This window comes from Monodon monoceros, unplaced genomic scaffold (assembly GCF_005190385.1).
Source record: "Monodon monoceros isolate NGI ecotype Baffin Bay Population unplaced genomic scaffold, NGI_Narwhal_1 Super_Scaffold_7, whole genome shotgun sequence".
In the NCBI taxonomy this organism is placed as follows: domain Eukaryota; kingdom Metazoa; phylum Chordata; class Mammalia; order Artiodactyla; family Monodontidae; genus Monodon; species Monodon monoceros.
The window spans coordinates 14,766,796-14,779,524 of NW_021703784.1; the positions used below are offsets into that span (position 1 = coordinate 14,766,796).

Genomic DNA, 12,729 nt, shown 5'->3' on the forward strand with positions numbered 1-12,729 from the left:
TGTTTATTTCTCCTTTTAGCTCTTAGCTTTTGCTTTTGTATTTAGGTGCTCTGACGTTGGGCACAAAAATATTTACAACTGTTTTATCTTCTTAATATATTGGCCCCTTGATCATTATATAATGATCTTCTTTGTCTCTTTTTTACCATTTTTAAAGTCTGTTTGTCTGATATAAGTATAGCTACCCCTGCTTTGTTGTTGTTGTTCTTACAATTTACTTGAAACATTTTTCCATTCCTTCACTGTCTATGTGTCTTTAAGGCTAAAATGACTCTCTTGTAGGCAGCATATCATTGGATCTTTTTCTTTTAAAACCCATTCAGCTGTTCTACATCTTTTGATTGAAGAGTTTAGTCTGTTTTCATTTAAAGTAATTATTGATAAGTAAGGACTTACTGCTGCCATTTTGTTCATTGTTTTCTAGATCCATTGCACCTTGTTTCTTATCCTGTTGTCTCTTTGTGTGTTTTGATATCTTGTGGTAAAAGAATGCTTTGACTTCTTTATGTTGTTCTGTGTAATTACTATAGGTTTTTCCCTTGTGGTTACCATGAGGCTTAAAGAAAATACCTTAAAGTTGTAATGACTTAACTTCAATAGAATTCCCAAGCTTTACACTTTTACTTCTCCTCCCTCTCATATTTTAGAGTATTGAAGTTACAATTTACATATTTTTCATTGTATAACTAGTAACAGATTATTGTTATGGTTATTTTTACTACACTTGTTTTCTAACTTTTAGAGTTGTAAGTGAATTACACACCACCATTACCACATTATTGAATCTAACTTTGACCATTTATTTACTATTACCACTGAGTTTTACACTGCCTTCTGAATTCTTAGGATATTAATGTCCTTTTATTTCCACTCAAAAAATTCCTTTTAATTTTTCTTATAAGGCAGGTCTAATGGTAATGAATTCCCTCAGTTTTTGTTTGTTCAGGAAAGTCTTTATCCCTCCTTCATTTCTGAAGGACAGTTTCACTGGGTATAATACTGTTGGTTGACAGTTTTTTTTTTTTTCTTTCAATATTTTGAATATTTTATCCCATTCTCTTCTGACCTGAAAAGTGTCTGTTGAGAAATTTGCCAACAGTCTTGCAGGGGTTCCCTTATATGTAACCTCTCTTTTCTCTTGCTGCTTTTAAAATTCTTTGTCTTTGACTTTGGACAGCTTAATTATAATGCGTCTCAGTGTAGCCCTGTTCAGGTTCAACTTATTTGAGATTCTCTTGGATCTGGATGTCTATTTCTATCCCCTTCTTTGGGAAGTTTTCAACCATTATTGCTTTAAATATACCTTCTATCTATTTCTCTTTGTATCCTTCCAGAATTCCCATAATGTAAATGCTGTTTCTTTACCTTGTGTCCCATAAGTTCTATAGGCTTTCTTTTTTTCTTTCTTTTTTTTTTTTTTTTTTTTTGCAATATGCAGGCCTCTCACTGTTGTGGCCTCTCCAGTTGCGGAGCACAGGCTCCGGACGCGCAGGCTCAGCGGCCATGGCTCACGGGCCCAGCCGCTCCGCGGCATGTGGGATCCTCCCGGACCGGGGCACGAACCTGTGTCCCCTGCATCGGTAGGCAGACTCTCAACCACTGCACCACCAGGGAAGCCCTCTATAGGCTTTCTTCACTCTTTTTTTTTTTTCTTTTTGCTCCTCTGACTGGACAGTTACAAATTTCCTATCTTCCAGGTTGCTGACTCTTTATTTTGCATGACTGAGTCTGCTTTTCTACTCCCTATTGAATTCTTCAATTGTATTTTTCAGCTCTAGGATTTCTTTTTTCTTTTCTTTTTTTTCTTGGATGGTTTCTATTTCGTTGCTGAACTTGTTGGGTTCATGCATTGTTTTCCTAATTCCATTTAGTCATCTGTGTGTTCTGGTAGCTCACTAAACTTCCTTAAAAGCAGTATTCTGAATTCTTTGTCTGACAGAACATAGATCTCCATTTCTCTAGGGTCAGTTTTTAGAACTGTATTAGTTTCCTTTGGTGGTATCATATTTATCTGATTTTTCTTGGTCATTGATTCCTTATGTTGATATCTTCCCATTTGAGTAAGTGGTCTCTTCCTCCAGAATTTGCAGGTTTGCTTTGGCAGAGACAGTTCACTTCTCAGCTCAGTTTGGATTTCTGGATGTATCTGCTGGTGGGGCCTGCTACTAGGATCTATTATTGTGTGAGGCAACTGTTTAAGCTCTGAAGTTGCGGAGGGGGGGATGCCACTGGCTAAGAACAGCTGGATAAGACTGCTGACATGGTTCCCTACCCAAGTGAGGCTGTAGGATGGGCTCTGTCGCCTGAATTCTCTGGTCAGGCTTCCTACACAGTTGGAACGGGATGCTATACTCAGCAGTTGGTGGGGCTATGAATTAGCTTTCTTGCCCTTGTGGGGCAGCAGAATGCGACCCAGGGCCTGCATGGCTCATTGCAGGTGAGGCCACCAGTTTTGCTCTGTAGACAGGGAAAGCCACAGGCTGTGCTCTCTGTCCTAGTACCACTGTAAGCAGGGCTGTTGGATGGGCTGTGCAGCTCCTCGTGTGCTCTGGGAGGGTTCCCTGGTCAGGTGGGCTAAAGGCTGTATTCAGCAATAAGTGGGGCTATGAATTAGTTTCTCTGCCCAGGAGCTGGGAGAACAGCTCCAAGGCCACTAAGGCTCTTTGTGGTCTTGACTCAAGCTGACCTGTGCCCCAAGTCCCCTGGTCCAACAGGGCTGCTGGCTTTGCTCTGGGGGTGATCAGCTCTGCCCCCTGCCTCTGGACTCAAGCATTGCAGGATTACGTAGCAGCTTCCAGGTGTTCTCAGCAATGCTTCCTGTTAGATGGGCCAAGAGCCAAACTTGCAGCTGGTAGGGCTATGTCTGTTCTCCTGCCTGGGCGGGACTGGGAGGCCACTTCTGACAACTCCCAGATTTTCCCAAGGAGGCCTTCTGGTTGAGAGGGGCTGGGAGGCACACCACAGCTGGTGGGGCTACGACTCAGCTCTTCTACCTGGAAGTGAGCCGACCAGGCTCCAGGGACTGCAGAACTCCTCATTTGAGGAGCTGAGTCGTGCAGACCTGCACCCCACCAAGTTCCCTGGTCACACTACACCATCGACTTGTTCTGCAAATGAGCAAAGACACAGGTTGGGACTACTACGTGGGCTCTGCAAGTGGGAATTTGGTCTGCCAAGACCCAGTGCTGGAGGCCTCTCCCCCTTCTCCATCACCATCAGATTCCCAGTGGTTGAGCCCCACAGAGTCCCCAGCAATCCAAGGGGGTGAAACCAGGGCTCCCATGAAGTGACCCACAACTCTGGGGGTGCTGGATGTCACCCCTGGACTCTCTTTTCCCTCTAGAGGAACCATAGGCCCAAGGGAGACCTCTCAGTGTGGGGCGGGCTGTGCTGACCTGGGGGAGGGGCAATGTGGTCAGTGTGTAGCCGCTCCTCTTACCCTCTTCCCACCCCCGCCCCCCAGTGTGGTCTGCCTGGATCTCTGTGGTACAGAAGGTGCTTCATCCTTGCTCCCGGGTTCTAGGATTCTCTCAATGAAATGTCTTGTCCATGAATAGCTGTTAGTTGCTCTTGTGGTGGGGGGCAAAGTCAGGAACACCCTATGTCACCGTCTTGGTGACATCATTCCCCTTACTGCATGTTGAACACTGAGAACTTTATATGGATTAACTTCTTTAATCCTCATAACCATTTTATGGGCTAGATACTGCTATTTTTAAATCATCTTTAATTTTTTTTTAATTTTATTGAAGTATAGTTGATTTACAATGTTGTGTTAATTTCTGCTGTACAGCAAAGTGATTCAGTTATATATTCTTTTTCATATTCTCTTCCATTATGGTTATCACAGGATACTGAATATAGTTCCCTTTGCTATACAGTAGGACCTTGCTGTTTATCCATCCTATATATACTAGTTTGCATCCGCTAATCCCAAACTCCTACTCCATCCCTCCCCCACCCCGTCTCCCCCTTGGCCACCACAAGTCTGTTCTCTTTACCTGTGCGTCTGTTTCTGTTTCATATTTAGTATGATCATCTCTAGGTCCATCCATGTTGCTACAAATGGCATTATTTCATTCTTTTTTATGGCTGAGTAGTATTCCATTGTATATATGTACCACATCTTCTTTATCCATTCATCTGTTGATGGACATGTTGTTTCTATGTCTTGGCTACTGTGGATAGTGCTGCTATGAACATAGGGGTGCATGTGTCTTTTTGAATTATAGTTTTGTACAGATATATGCCCAGGAGTGGGATTGCTGGATCCTATGGCAACTCTAGTTTTAGTTTTTTGAGGACCCTCCGTACTGTTTTCCATAGTGGCTGCACCTATTTACATTCCCACCAACTGTGTAGGAGGGTTCCCTTTTCTCCACACCGTCTCCAGCATTTATTGTTTGTAGACTTTTTAATGATGGCCATTCTGACTGGTGTGAGGTGGTACCTCATTGTAGTTTTGATTTGCATTTCTCTAGTAATTAGTGATGATGAGCATCTCTGTATGTGTTCTTTAGAGAAATGCCTATTTAGGTCTTCTGCCTATTTTTCAATTGGGTTGTTTGGTATTTTTGTTATTACGTTGGGCTAGATACCGCTCTTAACCCCATTTTACAGGTGTGAAAATCAAGGCACAGGGAGGATAAAGTGGGAACCTTTGATTCACACCCCCACTGCCTTTAAACCTGAGTGGGACCCCCCCCCCAAGAGTAGATGCCCCTCTCCTCCATGATGGCAAATGGTGTTACACTGCCCTTCACTGGGCCCTCTGTCTACATACCTGCTGGAGATGGCAAAGCTAAGCAGGGAGGCCGGGGGCCTAGGTTGGAGATGCAGAAGTTTCAAGGAGGAATAAGGAGACGTTCCAATTCATCAGCACTGGTGATGGTACTTGATCCATTTTTTTTAACCATCACTTCCCCAAAGAAGCTGCTGGAGGTATGGACAACCCCTGCCAGCACCCCTCCCCACCTGAGTCCTATATTAGGCACTGGACGTATTCAGTCCCTCTCTGGATGAGGGCAGCTCTCCACCCAAGGCAGGGCCCTCAGTCACCGAATCTGAGGCAGCTACCCTGCTTTGTCCCTGGACTGTGGATTTGGGCTTCGAGCTTTTGACCAGGGAAGACATGGGCCCAGAAAGGACTTGCTCAGGTCGCAGAGCTTGTAGATGTCAGAGCGAGAAGTAAACCCAGGTGTCCTAAGGCCAGGGTTATTTCCCCACCCCCATACTGCCATTCTGTGTGGAAGTTTTTATGTGTTGCAGGGGTGGGGGGGGGGGCTATTATCATGCTCAGCGTTGCTCCCTTAAGAGGCAATGAATGTCTTACAGAAGAGCTTTGGGCAACTGTCTGATCCCCACGGGAGGAATGACCCTTACTCCACCAGTAAAAGGGAAGAGTCATAACAGTCTCCATTCTTTCTTTTATTTACATAAAATCTCCAGAAAGAACTGGTATATTTGTTACCTTCGAGGAAACGGCCCACGGATGGGCTGACTCTTGTACCATTTGAGTATTGAGCCATGTGAACTCAGAGCCTATTCAAAATAAATACCCTTTTAAAAATACTCTTTCCTTAAGCCCCAGCCTAGGAGTCAGGACTGCTCAGATCTGGTCCCGCCCCCGCCACGCAGACTGCACCTTTGGCCTCTCCCGTGATCTCTCTGGGCCGCTCCCTCCACTGTGAGATCTGAGTGGGCTGCACGAGTCATCCGCAGGCTCCTCTCAGCGCCTTCCTCCTTCCCGTCTTCAGAGCGGCTCGGACGCTGGGACACAGAGGAGGCTGGGTTCGTTTGTATGTTGTCTTTAAGTCGGTTTTCTTTTGCGAGTCTATGAAACACGGCCTGATTCTCAGTTGGTTCTTCTAGCAATTTTGTTGCTACAAATCCAAGACTACGAAGGCTGTTCACACCACTGGAGCAGGAAAAACTCACCTAACTTTGCCAGCCCAGGACTTCAGGGGGCTTACCTTTCATTCGTCTGCATGCGGAAAGCGACGACGAGTGGCCTTTGGGAAATGGCACAGTAAGTCTCGGGGCCGGTAGGCGGAGTCGGGAGGCTGGGGCACTTCCCCACTGGGATGGGAGCTCTCAGGGCACAGTGATGGGGTATGAGGCTCTGCGCTTATAGGGAACTCAGCTGCTTTCTCCAGGACCTCAGGCACTTAAAGATCTCTGAGGCTTGGTTTTCTCATCCACAGAAATGGAGCTAAAACTATCTACATCACAGGTTTGTCGTTTGAGTAGATCCGATACCTAAGTGTGCTGTGAATATTAATTTGCCTCCTGCTTAAAAATACAGGGCGGGAAAGTCCTTCAAAAAGGAGACACAGTCACACAACTGCCTTGTAGCGACTGGACCTGCCGCGATTTAACTGACGTAAAAAGCACAGGATTGTCACCAGAGTTGCTCGTAACGTATGAGATCTTAGGTTCTTACCCCATGACGGAGGAACGAGGGTGGGATGGTGGAGAGTTGGTTTCTACGCACTGGAGATGCAAGGGCAACCCCACGGCTTTCAAGACAAGGAAAATGGGGGCATTGTATTTAAACAATGGGGCAGACGTTGAACATCCCCTGCATGTCTCCCCGAGGAGCCCACTGACGGGAGGTGGGGCTGCAGGGGGATGGGGTGGGCGGTGGCACAGCTGGAAAAGACAGATAGAAATGACCCACGTGTAGACCCAAAGTGGTCCGGGAAGAGAAAGCCAAGGTGAGGACCAGAGCCATCCCAGACTTTTCCTATGGCTTGCTGGCTTCCTGATAGTTGGGTACTTGAGCCCTGAGAATCTAGCTGGGATGCTCTGGGCAAGGGGAAGTGGGGGTGCTCCTGAGGTCAGCCCCAGGGCCAGCAGAGGGAAGACAGGCAGCAAAACTTCCGGGCCCAGCCTCCAGCCACCTCCCGCAGGGCTCTGGGCCCAATACTGAGAGAGTCAAAAGGAGGGAGAACACTCAAGAAAGGGGACATTAAAAAAGTCTGATCTCTACACGGCTGAGGTATTAGAGAGACGGGGCCTGGTCCCAGGGTACAGACACGCTGTGGGGGGCTTTGTTCTGGCGAATTAAGGGCCACACACGTGACCCTGGGAGTGCCAAGCAGGCCCTGCAGGTCCGAGAGGCCAACTCCGCTCCAAAGGAGTCCCCTGGCCTCGGAAGGAGGCAGCTCCTCCAGTGCCACCTTCTCGCGAAGGTGCCCCTGTCTCCGCTGCCCCACGTCAGTGCTGCCAGTCCGCAGGAGTCACACAGGGCAGCCCGAGATGCGTTACACGGTCTGGGGCGGCGGCTTACTGTTTCTGGTCATACCATCCTTCCCCCCACCCCACCCCCGCCAATGCCACCAGTTCCCCGTGGTTCCTCTAGGTTCTGAGTGAGGCAAGCAGCAAAGAGGGGACAGGAGAACGCTTTATCATCAGAGGGAGTGAAGTGCAGGCAGCAACTCGGACACTTGGTCTGGACGCAGGAGAGGCCAGGCTGCCTGCCGGCTCAGGGCCTCAGTAGTGATACACCTTCAGTCTGTTGTTCTCATCCAGGCCCAGCTGCAGGAGACCCGAACCAGCCGTTGGCTTGGGCACCGAAGAGAAGAGATGTCTGGCCACAAGGTGAAGGAAAACTCTGCAGTCAGCTGAGCACGCCTGGGGAAGGGTCACAGGCCCAACGGGGTCCTCCTTGCACCCCGAGGGCCCACACACCTTGGCAGTTACAGCAAGAAGGGATCGGGGTTGGGAGAGCAGCTAAAAAGATACAACTTGGGGTCATTCTTGTAATGTTCCAGCCACTTGCGGTGAGCCTCGATCATGTCCTGGAAGTTGGTGCTGCCCGCCTCGGGGACTTGGGAGGGGGGACGCTGCAGGAGGCGGAGCTGCTCACTGCGGGGAGGGCAGAGGAGGCAGGAGTGCCAGAGGGGGGGTCTTGGAGCAAGGCAAGAATGCCCCTCGGGGATGAGGAGCATCAGTTCCCGAAAGGGTGAACGCTCCTGACGGCGAGGCTCCCACATCTGCCTGTTCCCGGCCAATCTCATCTGCAAAAGCTTCCTCTCTATCGACTCAAACCTTCCAGCATCAGCTCCCAAGTGGGCCAAAGGGTGAGAGGGGTTGCACTTATGGTCGGGGGCCTGCAGGGGTACATCAGGGGCTACATGCGGTAAGGAATAAGATGAACAGGAAACTAATAACAGGTTTCAATAATTGCCCATCTGTCTCCCCCTACAGGGCGCCCCCTCTCACTCCAGATGTTGCTCAGCGGGCCTGGGGGAAGAAGGGAGCCGTGTGATGCAGACAGAGAGCTCAGGGCAAGAGACGAAGGCCACACTCCAGGGCTGGAAGGGGCAGGGCCCCACCAGGGGCCCATTTCTCCCCAAGGTGCCACAGGGCAGCTTCCTCACAGGGCTGGATCAGGTAAGGCCCGCCGGGCCCCGCTGGGACCTCATCGGTTGGGACTTTTCGCTGGCTGCGGAGGTGCACCACAGACCCAGGCAGCTTCGTGGCCTGGGGACCTGCCTAACTGCTCTGGGTGATGTTACAAGGAGTTCTGGTCCCCTCCCAGGTCCCACCTGCCCAGGGAGCTGCAGCGAGCAGCTGAATGGTGTGGCTCCACCCTGAGCCCACAGGGAGGCTTACCTGGCAGACACATACCCCAGCCTGTTTTCCAGGGGGGCAGGGCCACTGCTGAGGAACGGGATGCCAGCTGGAAAAGTGGGAGGAAAGCGTTCAGAAATGGGCAGCGGTTCATCTGAGCCAGCCCCCTCCTGCCTTCCCCGAGAAGCTGCAAAGGCACTGCCCCCAAACAAAAACAGGAGAAGCTTCTGTGGTTGGAGGTGAGAGACAGAGGATGGCCAGGAATGGTCCTATTTATTTTATTTCTAAAACTGAAATTATTTTCAATTTGGGCCGGGATAAGGAGACGAACTTTTTCCTTCAAATAGCTGTTTTTATGGCTTTTCACATTCCTTAGCAGGGTTATGAGACCAGGGGAGGCCACATACAGCCAAGGGGTCATGAACCCTGGAGTCACACAGACATGGGGTCAAAACCCAGTCTGTTGCTCACTACCCTGGGTACCCTGGAGCATATTTTCAATACTTAACCTCTGAGTCTCAGTTTCCCTATCTGTAAAATGGGAATAAATATTATAACCTCAGAGGATTAATATAAGGACTAAATGAAAAACCATATATAAAATGCCTGGCCATAATATATAAAACACACAAGATGGCAGCGATCATGACACTGACAACAGTGACCTCCTAGGTTCGGCTGAGCTCTAGCATCCATCGTAAAGGCCCCATCCGGTAAACCGTCAAGACACATAGGGCCTCCAGCCACAGGGCGAGCAGCAAGGTCCTCTCAGGCACCCACCACGGAGTCAATGGGCCATGCCAAAGTTGGGGGCAGAGGAGGAAGGCAGGGAGGCTGAACCCAGAACCACACATGGCCTAGAGGGAGGCTTACTTGGAAAATACTTGCGCCACTTCTCCACCAGGAAGTCGTCCACAGTCTGAGCCACGGAGGAGGAGAGCCGGGGGCCCAGCTCTGGGTCCCAGGCCCACTGGGTGGACGTGGGTGGAGCCGGGGATGAGGCTGAGACCCGCACCAGGGAGGGGTAGGAGGGAGCGGGGGTGCTCCTGGAGGCCTGGGTGGGGAGCGGTGAGGGTGTGGAGGCGAAAAGCGGCGGAGGCTGGGTGTTAAGGCTGCCCAGCACGCTGAGGACACCGTTGAGCTGGCCGCTGATCCGCTGCAGGGAGCTGCTCAGGTAGTGGATCTTGTTGGGGAAAGTGGGACTCGGGGTCGGGCCGACTGAAAGGGAAGAGGCAGAGGGTGGGGCAGGACTCGGGCTCGGGGCCCTGGAATGGCCCAGGCCAAGCTGGCACTGTGCATCCTACTGGCCCACATCCCCACCCTTTCCCCGTTCCTCCCAACAAAAGCCCCAGGGCTTCTGTGTTCCAGACAGGAAGCTGGCCGAGAGAAAGAGCATCCCCAGGGTGAGGGCTGCCACCCCTTTGTAGGCCACAGCTGCAGAGGGAGAAGAGCCTCCCCGGGGGGCCGGGGACGGCACCAGGAGGGACCCCTGTCTCACTGTGAGGACCCTGCACGATCAGAAGGCTTCCCCTGAGCCTCTGGGCCCAGTGTGCTGGGAAACCCAGAGGCTCACTCCTGCCCAAGCACCTGCTCCAGACACTGGCCCCCGGAGGGTGCAGTGCACCCCACAGGTGCAGCCCCTCCGTTCCCCATGGATACCCCACTCACTGTGAGGCAGGGCGCAGGATTCGGAACTGTCACTGCTCCCGTCTTCCAGGTCGCTGAGGTCAAAGGTCACCACCTTCTTGGTGGGGGGTCCTCTCAGAGTGTCTTCGCCTGAAGCCTGGTGGGTGAAGCGGCGGTAAGGACTTGCCCTGTGCTTTCTGCCCACTGCCCTCGTGACACCTGAGGACTTGGTGGGTAGGCTCTCTGGGCCCAAAGTTCTAGGAGAGGCACGTCATATAGGCTGCCTTACAGGCGAGGCTAAGAGAACTCAGCCACCGAAGATAGGGCAGTAGGGCCACCAGGACCAGGCAGACCCCAGCCCTTCCCCCCCCCGGTAAACACTCCCCATGGTGTCTCTCCACCTAAGCTTCCCTCCTGTTGTACCTACACCTCTGGCATCTGGGGGTAAGGCTACAAGGCCCCAGGGAAGGTAGGGAACCCTTCTAGGAGCCTCTATTCCTGACACCCGGGGCAAACTTCTCCTCGGGCACCAGGGCAGGGGCCAGTCCCCTCCCAAGAACCTTCAGCAAGAGGCTCCGGGTCTGCTCAGGACCACTCAGCACAGAGATCCAAAGCCCCAGATGTGTTCAACAAATTCAAAGCTGAAGCCACTGCTGTTTTCACCAGCCCAGAAGCCCTAAGCCTACTGCCAATCCTGGGCCCTAGCAGCCCAGCTGTCCCGACACAGGACCAAAGAACCCAACCGAATCCCAGGAATAGAGGAGGGAGGCCACGGCAGAAACTGGGCTGCACCTCGTCCCAGAGAGAAGACTCCAGCTGATGCAGCTTCTCCTCCTTTTTCTTCAGCGGGTCGTGGCCTTTCCGCATGGCTGACTTCATCTCATCCAGGTGCCTGGTCTCCTGCAGCCACGAAGAAAGGGGAGGAGAAAGACGGTGACTAACCACCCAGGCAGATGCCGGAGGCCCAGCTCTGCCGTTTGTAGGCTGGCTGATCTGGGTGATCTTGAACAAATCACTGAACTCTCAGTCTGGATATTCATCTAAAAAACAGAAATACTCCTTCTCAGAGGGTTGTGAGGATTAGAAGAGATAGAGTATGCTACGTGCCCTCCACTATGCCCACTCCTAATAAATTCTCAAATGGTTACTGTTAACCAAATGCTTATTATTATCACTGCTCCAACCACCAATACTATCAGCGGCAACAGCAGGAGGGATTCAGCAGAGCAATGACACGGCCTGGGGGTGGCATGCAGATGTCCCTGGGAAGGCTGCCCCTCTATCGGGACCAGCCTCTTGCCCTCTGCCGCCCCCCAGCCAGGCTTAGGGGCCACAGCTCACTCACCAGCTCTGAGCACCCTCAGAATTCTACGGGACCAGGTATGACCGTCTGCCAAGACCCCCGAATGGCAGAGAGAGCTGTGATCCCACTGATAATAACCACAGCGTCTCTGACGTTTCATCGCAAATGAGGGTCTCAGAGAAGGAAAACAGAGAAGTAACTCAAGCTTATGCCAAGTGTGCTCAAAAGATTTTCACTTCTGAGTGAAGTCTTGAGTGTGATGGAATGGCCAAGCACTGTGGAATGTCTCTCCTCTTCCCCTAGAAAATGGGAATACCACTACTACCTTGCACATCATCTATGGATACTGTGAGGCCCAAATGACTTCCTATTAGAGAAAGCATTCCACACACTGCACTGGCACGTAAATGTAAGGAAGCTTCCATCCTCTTGGAGATCTTATCCTGTATCTCCTGTCTGGTCTCCCTAGACTTGTCCAGTGACCCCAAGGCCCATGTGACCACTCTCGTGTAGTCCCCAGAATGCTCAACTGAGGGCGAGCCCAAAGGGAGTGCCGCCGGCTGCCCCAGGCCTCCCCCGGGCTCCTGACCTCCTCCAGGTCCTTGCACATGTCCTCCAGGGCCTTGGTGCCTGGCGGGTCCTTGGCCGCCTCCTGAGCGCTGGCCAGCTCGTGGCGCCAGTGCTGCTGGGCAGCCTTCAGAGCTGTCTGCCGCCTCCGCATGGAGCGCGTCTGCCGGACCAGGAACTCCTTGGCGCTGCGGAGAGCTACCCCCTCGGCAGAGAGGTAGTGCCGGGCGCTGCGGGGGGACAGGGCGGGGGGTTGGAGGGGGAAACACACTCTCTGAGAACCCCTGCTGTGGGTCACAACCACTTCCCGAGCAGATGCCCATCCTGAGCACAGACTGCGGTGCTGGGGCCGGGCAGAGTGCGGGGACATCGCCACTAAATACCCACAGAGCGCGGGGCACGTGCTGCGCTGAGTCCTCCCACCCTGACTATGAAAGGGAACGTGCCTGAGGCCTCCAGAGGTGGCTAGACACTCCCATCAGCCTGACCCACAAGCAGAGGTCAGCAGATGCCAGAGATCACCATGGGCACCTTCTTGGCTTGTCAGAGACGATTCCTCAGGCACCCAGGGCCCCTTCCCTGAACCGAGCCCCACTGGCGACCACCGTCACGTTTCAGTCCACCCCGGCTCTGTGACGCAGGCACTCACTTACCCC

At 51.8% G+C, this 12,729-nt stretch overlaps 1 protein-coding gene across 17 annotated transcripts in view; it reads right to left on the reverse strand.

Annotated features, from left to right (window-relative positions):
* Nucleotides 1-5,418: 5,418 nt before the first annotated feature.
* Nucleotides 5,419-12,729, reverse strand: part of CEP164 (centrosomal protein 164) — a 71,021-nt gene continuing 63,710 nt past the window's right edge. For 13 of the 17 annotated variants that reach the window (XM_029207635.1, XM_029207634.1, XM_029207632.1 and 10 more), the window contains 7 exons: nucleotides 12,096-12,303; nucleotides 10,996-11,103; nucleotides 10,246-10,360; nucleotides 9,451-9,795; nucleotides 8,620-8,686; nucleotides 7,747-7,869; nucleotides 7,495-7,591 (listed from right to left, as the gene is read on the reverse strand). In XM_029207635.1, coding sequence (XP_029063468.1) covers nucleotides 7,495-7,591; nucleotides 7,747-7,869; nucleotides 8,620-8,686; nucleotides 9,451-9,795; nucleotides 10,246-10,360; nucleotides 10,996-11,103; nucleotides 12,096-12,303 — 1,063 coding nt within the window. Of the gene's footprint in view, nucleotides 7,596-7,746; nucleotides 8,115-8,619; nucleotides 8,687-9,450; nucleotides 9,796-10,245; nucleotides 10,361-10,995; nucleotides 11,104-12,095; nucleotides 12,304-12,729 lie in introns of all 17 variants that reach the window. The other 4 variants (XR_003791408.1, XR_003791407.1, XM_029207630.1 and 1 more) reach the window with 3 other exon arrangements.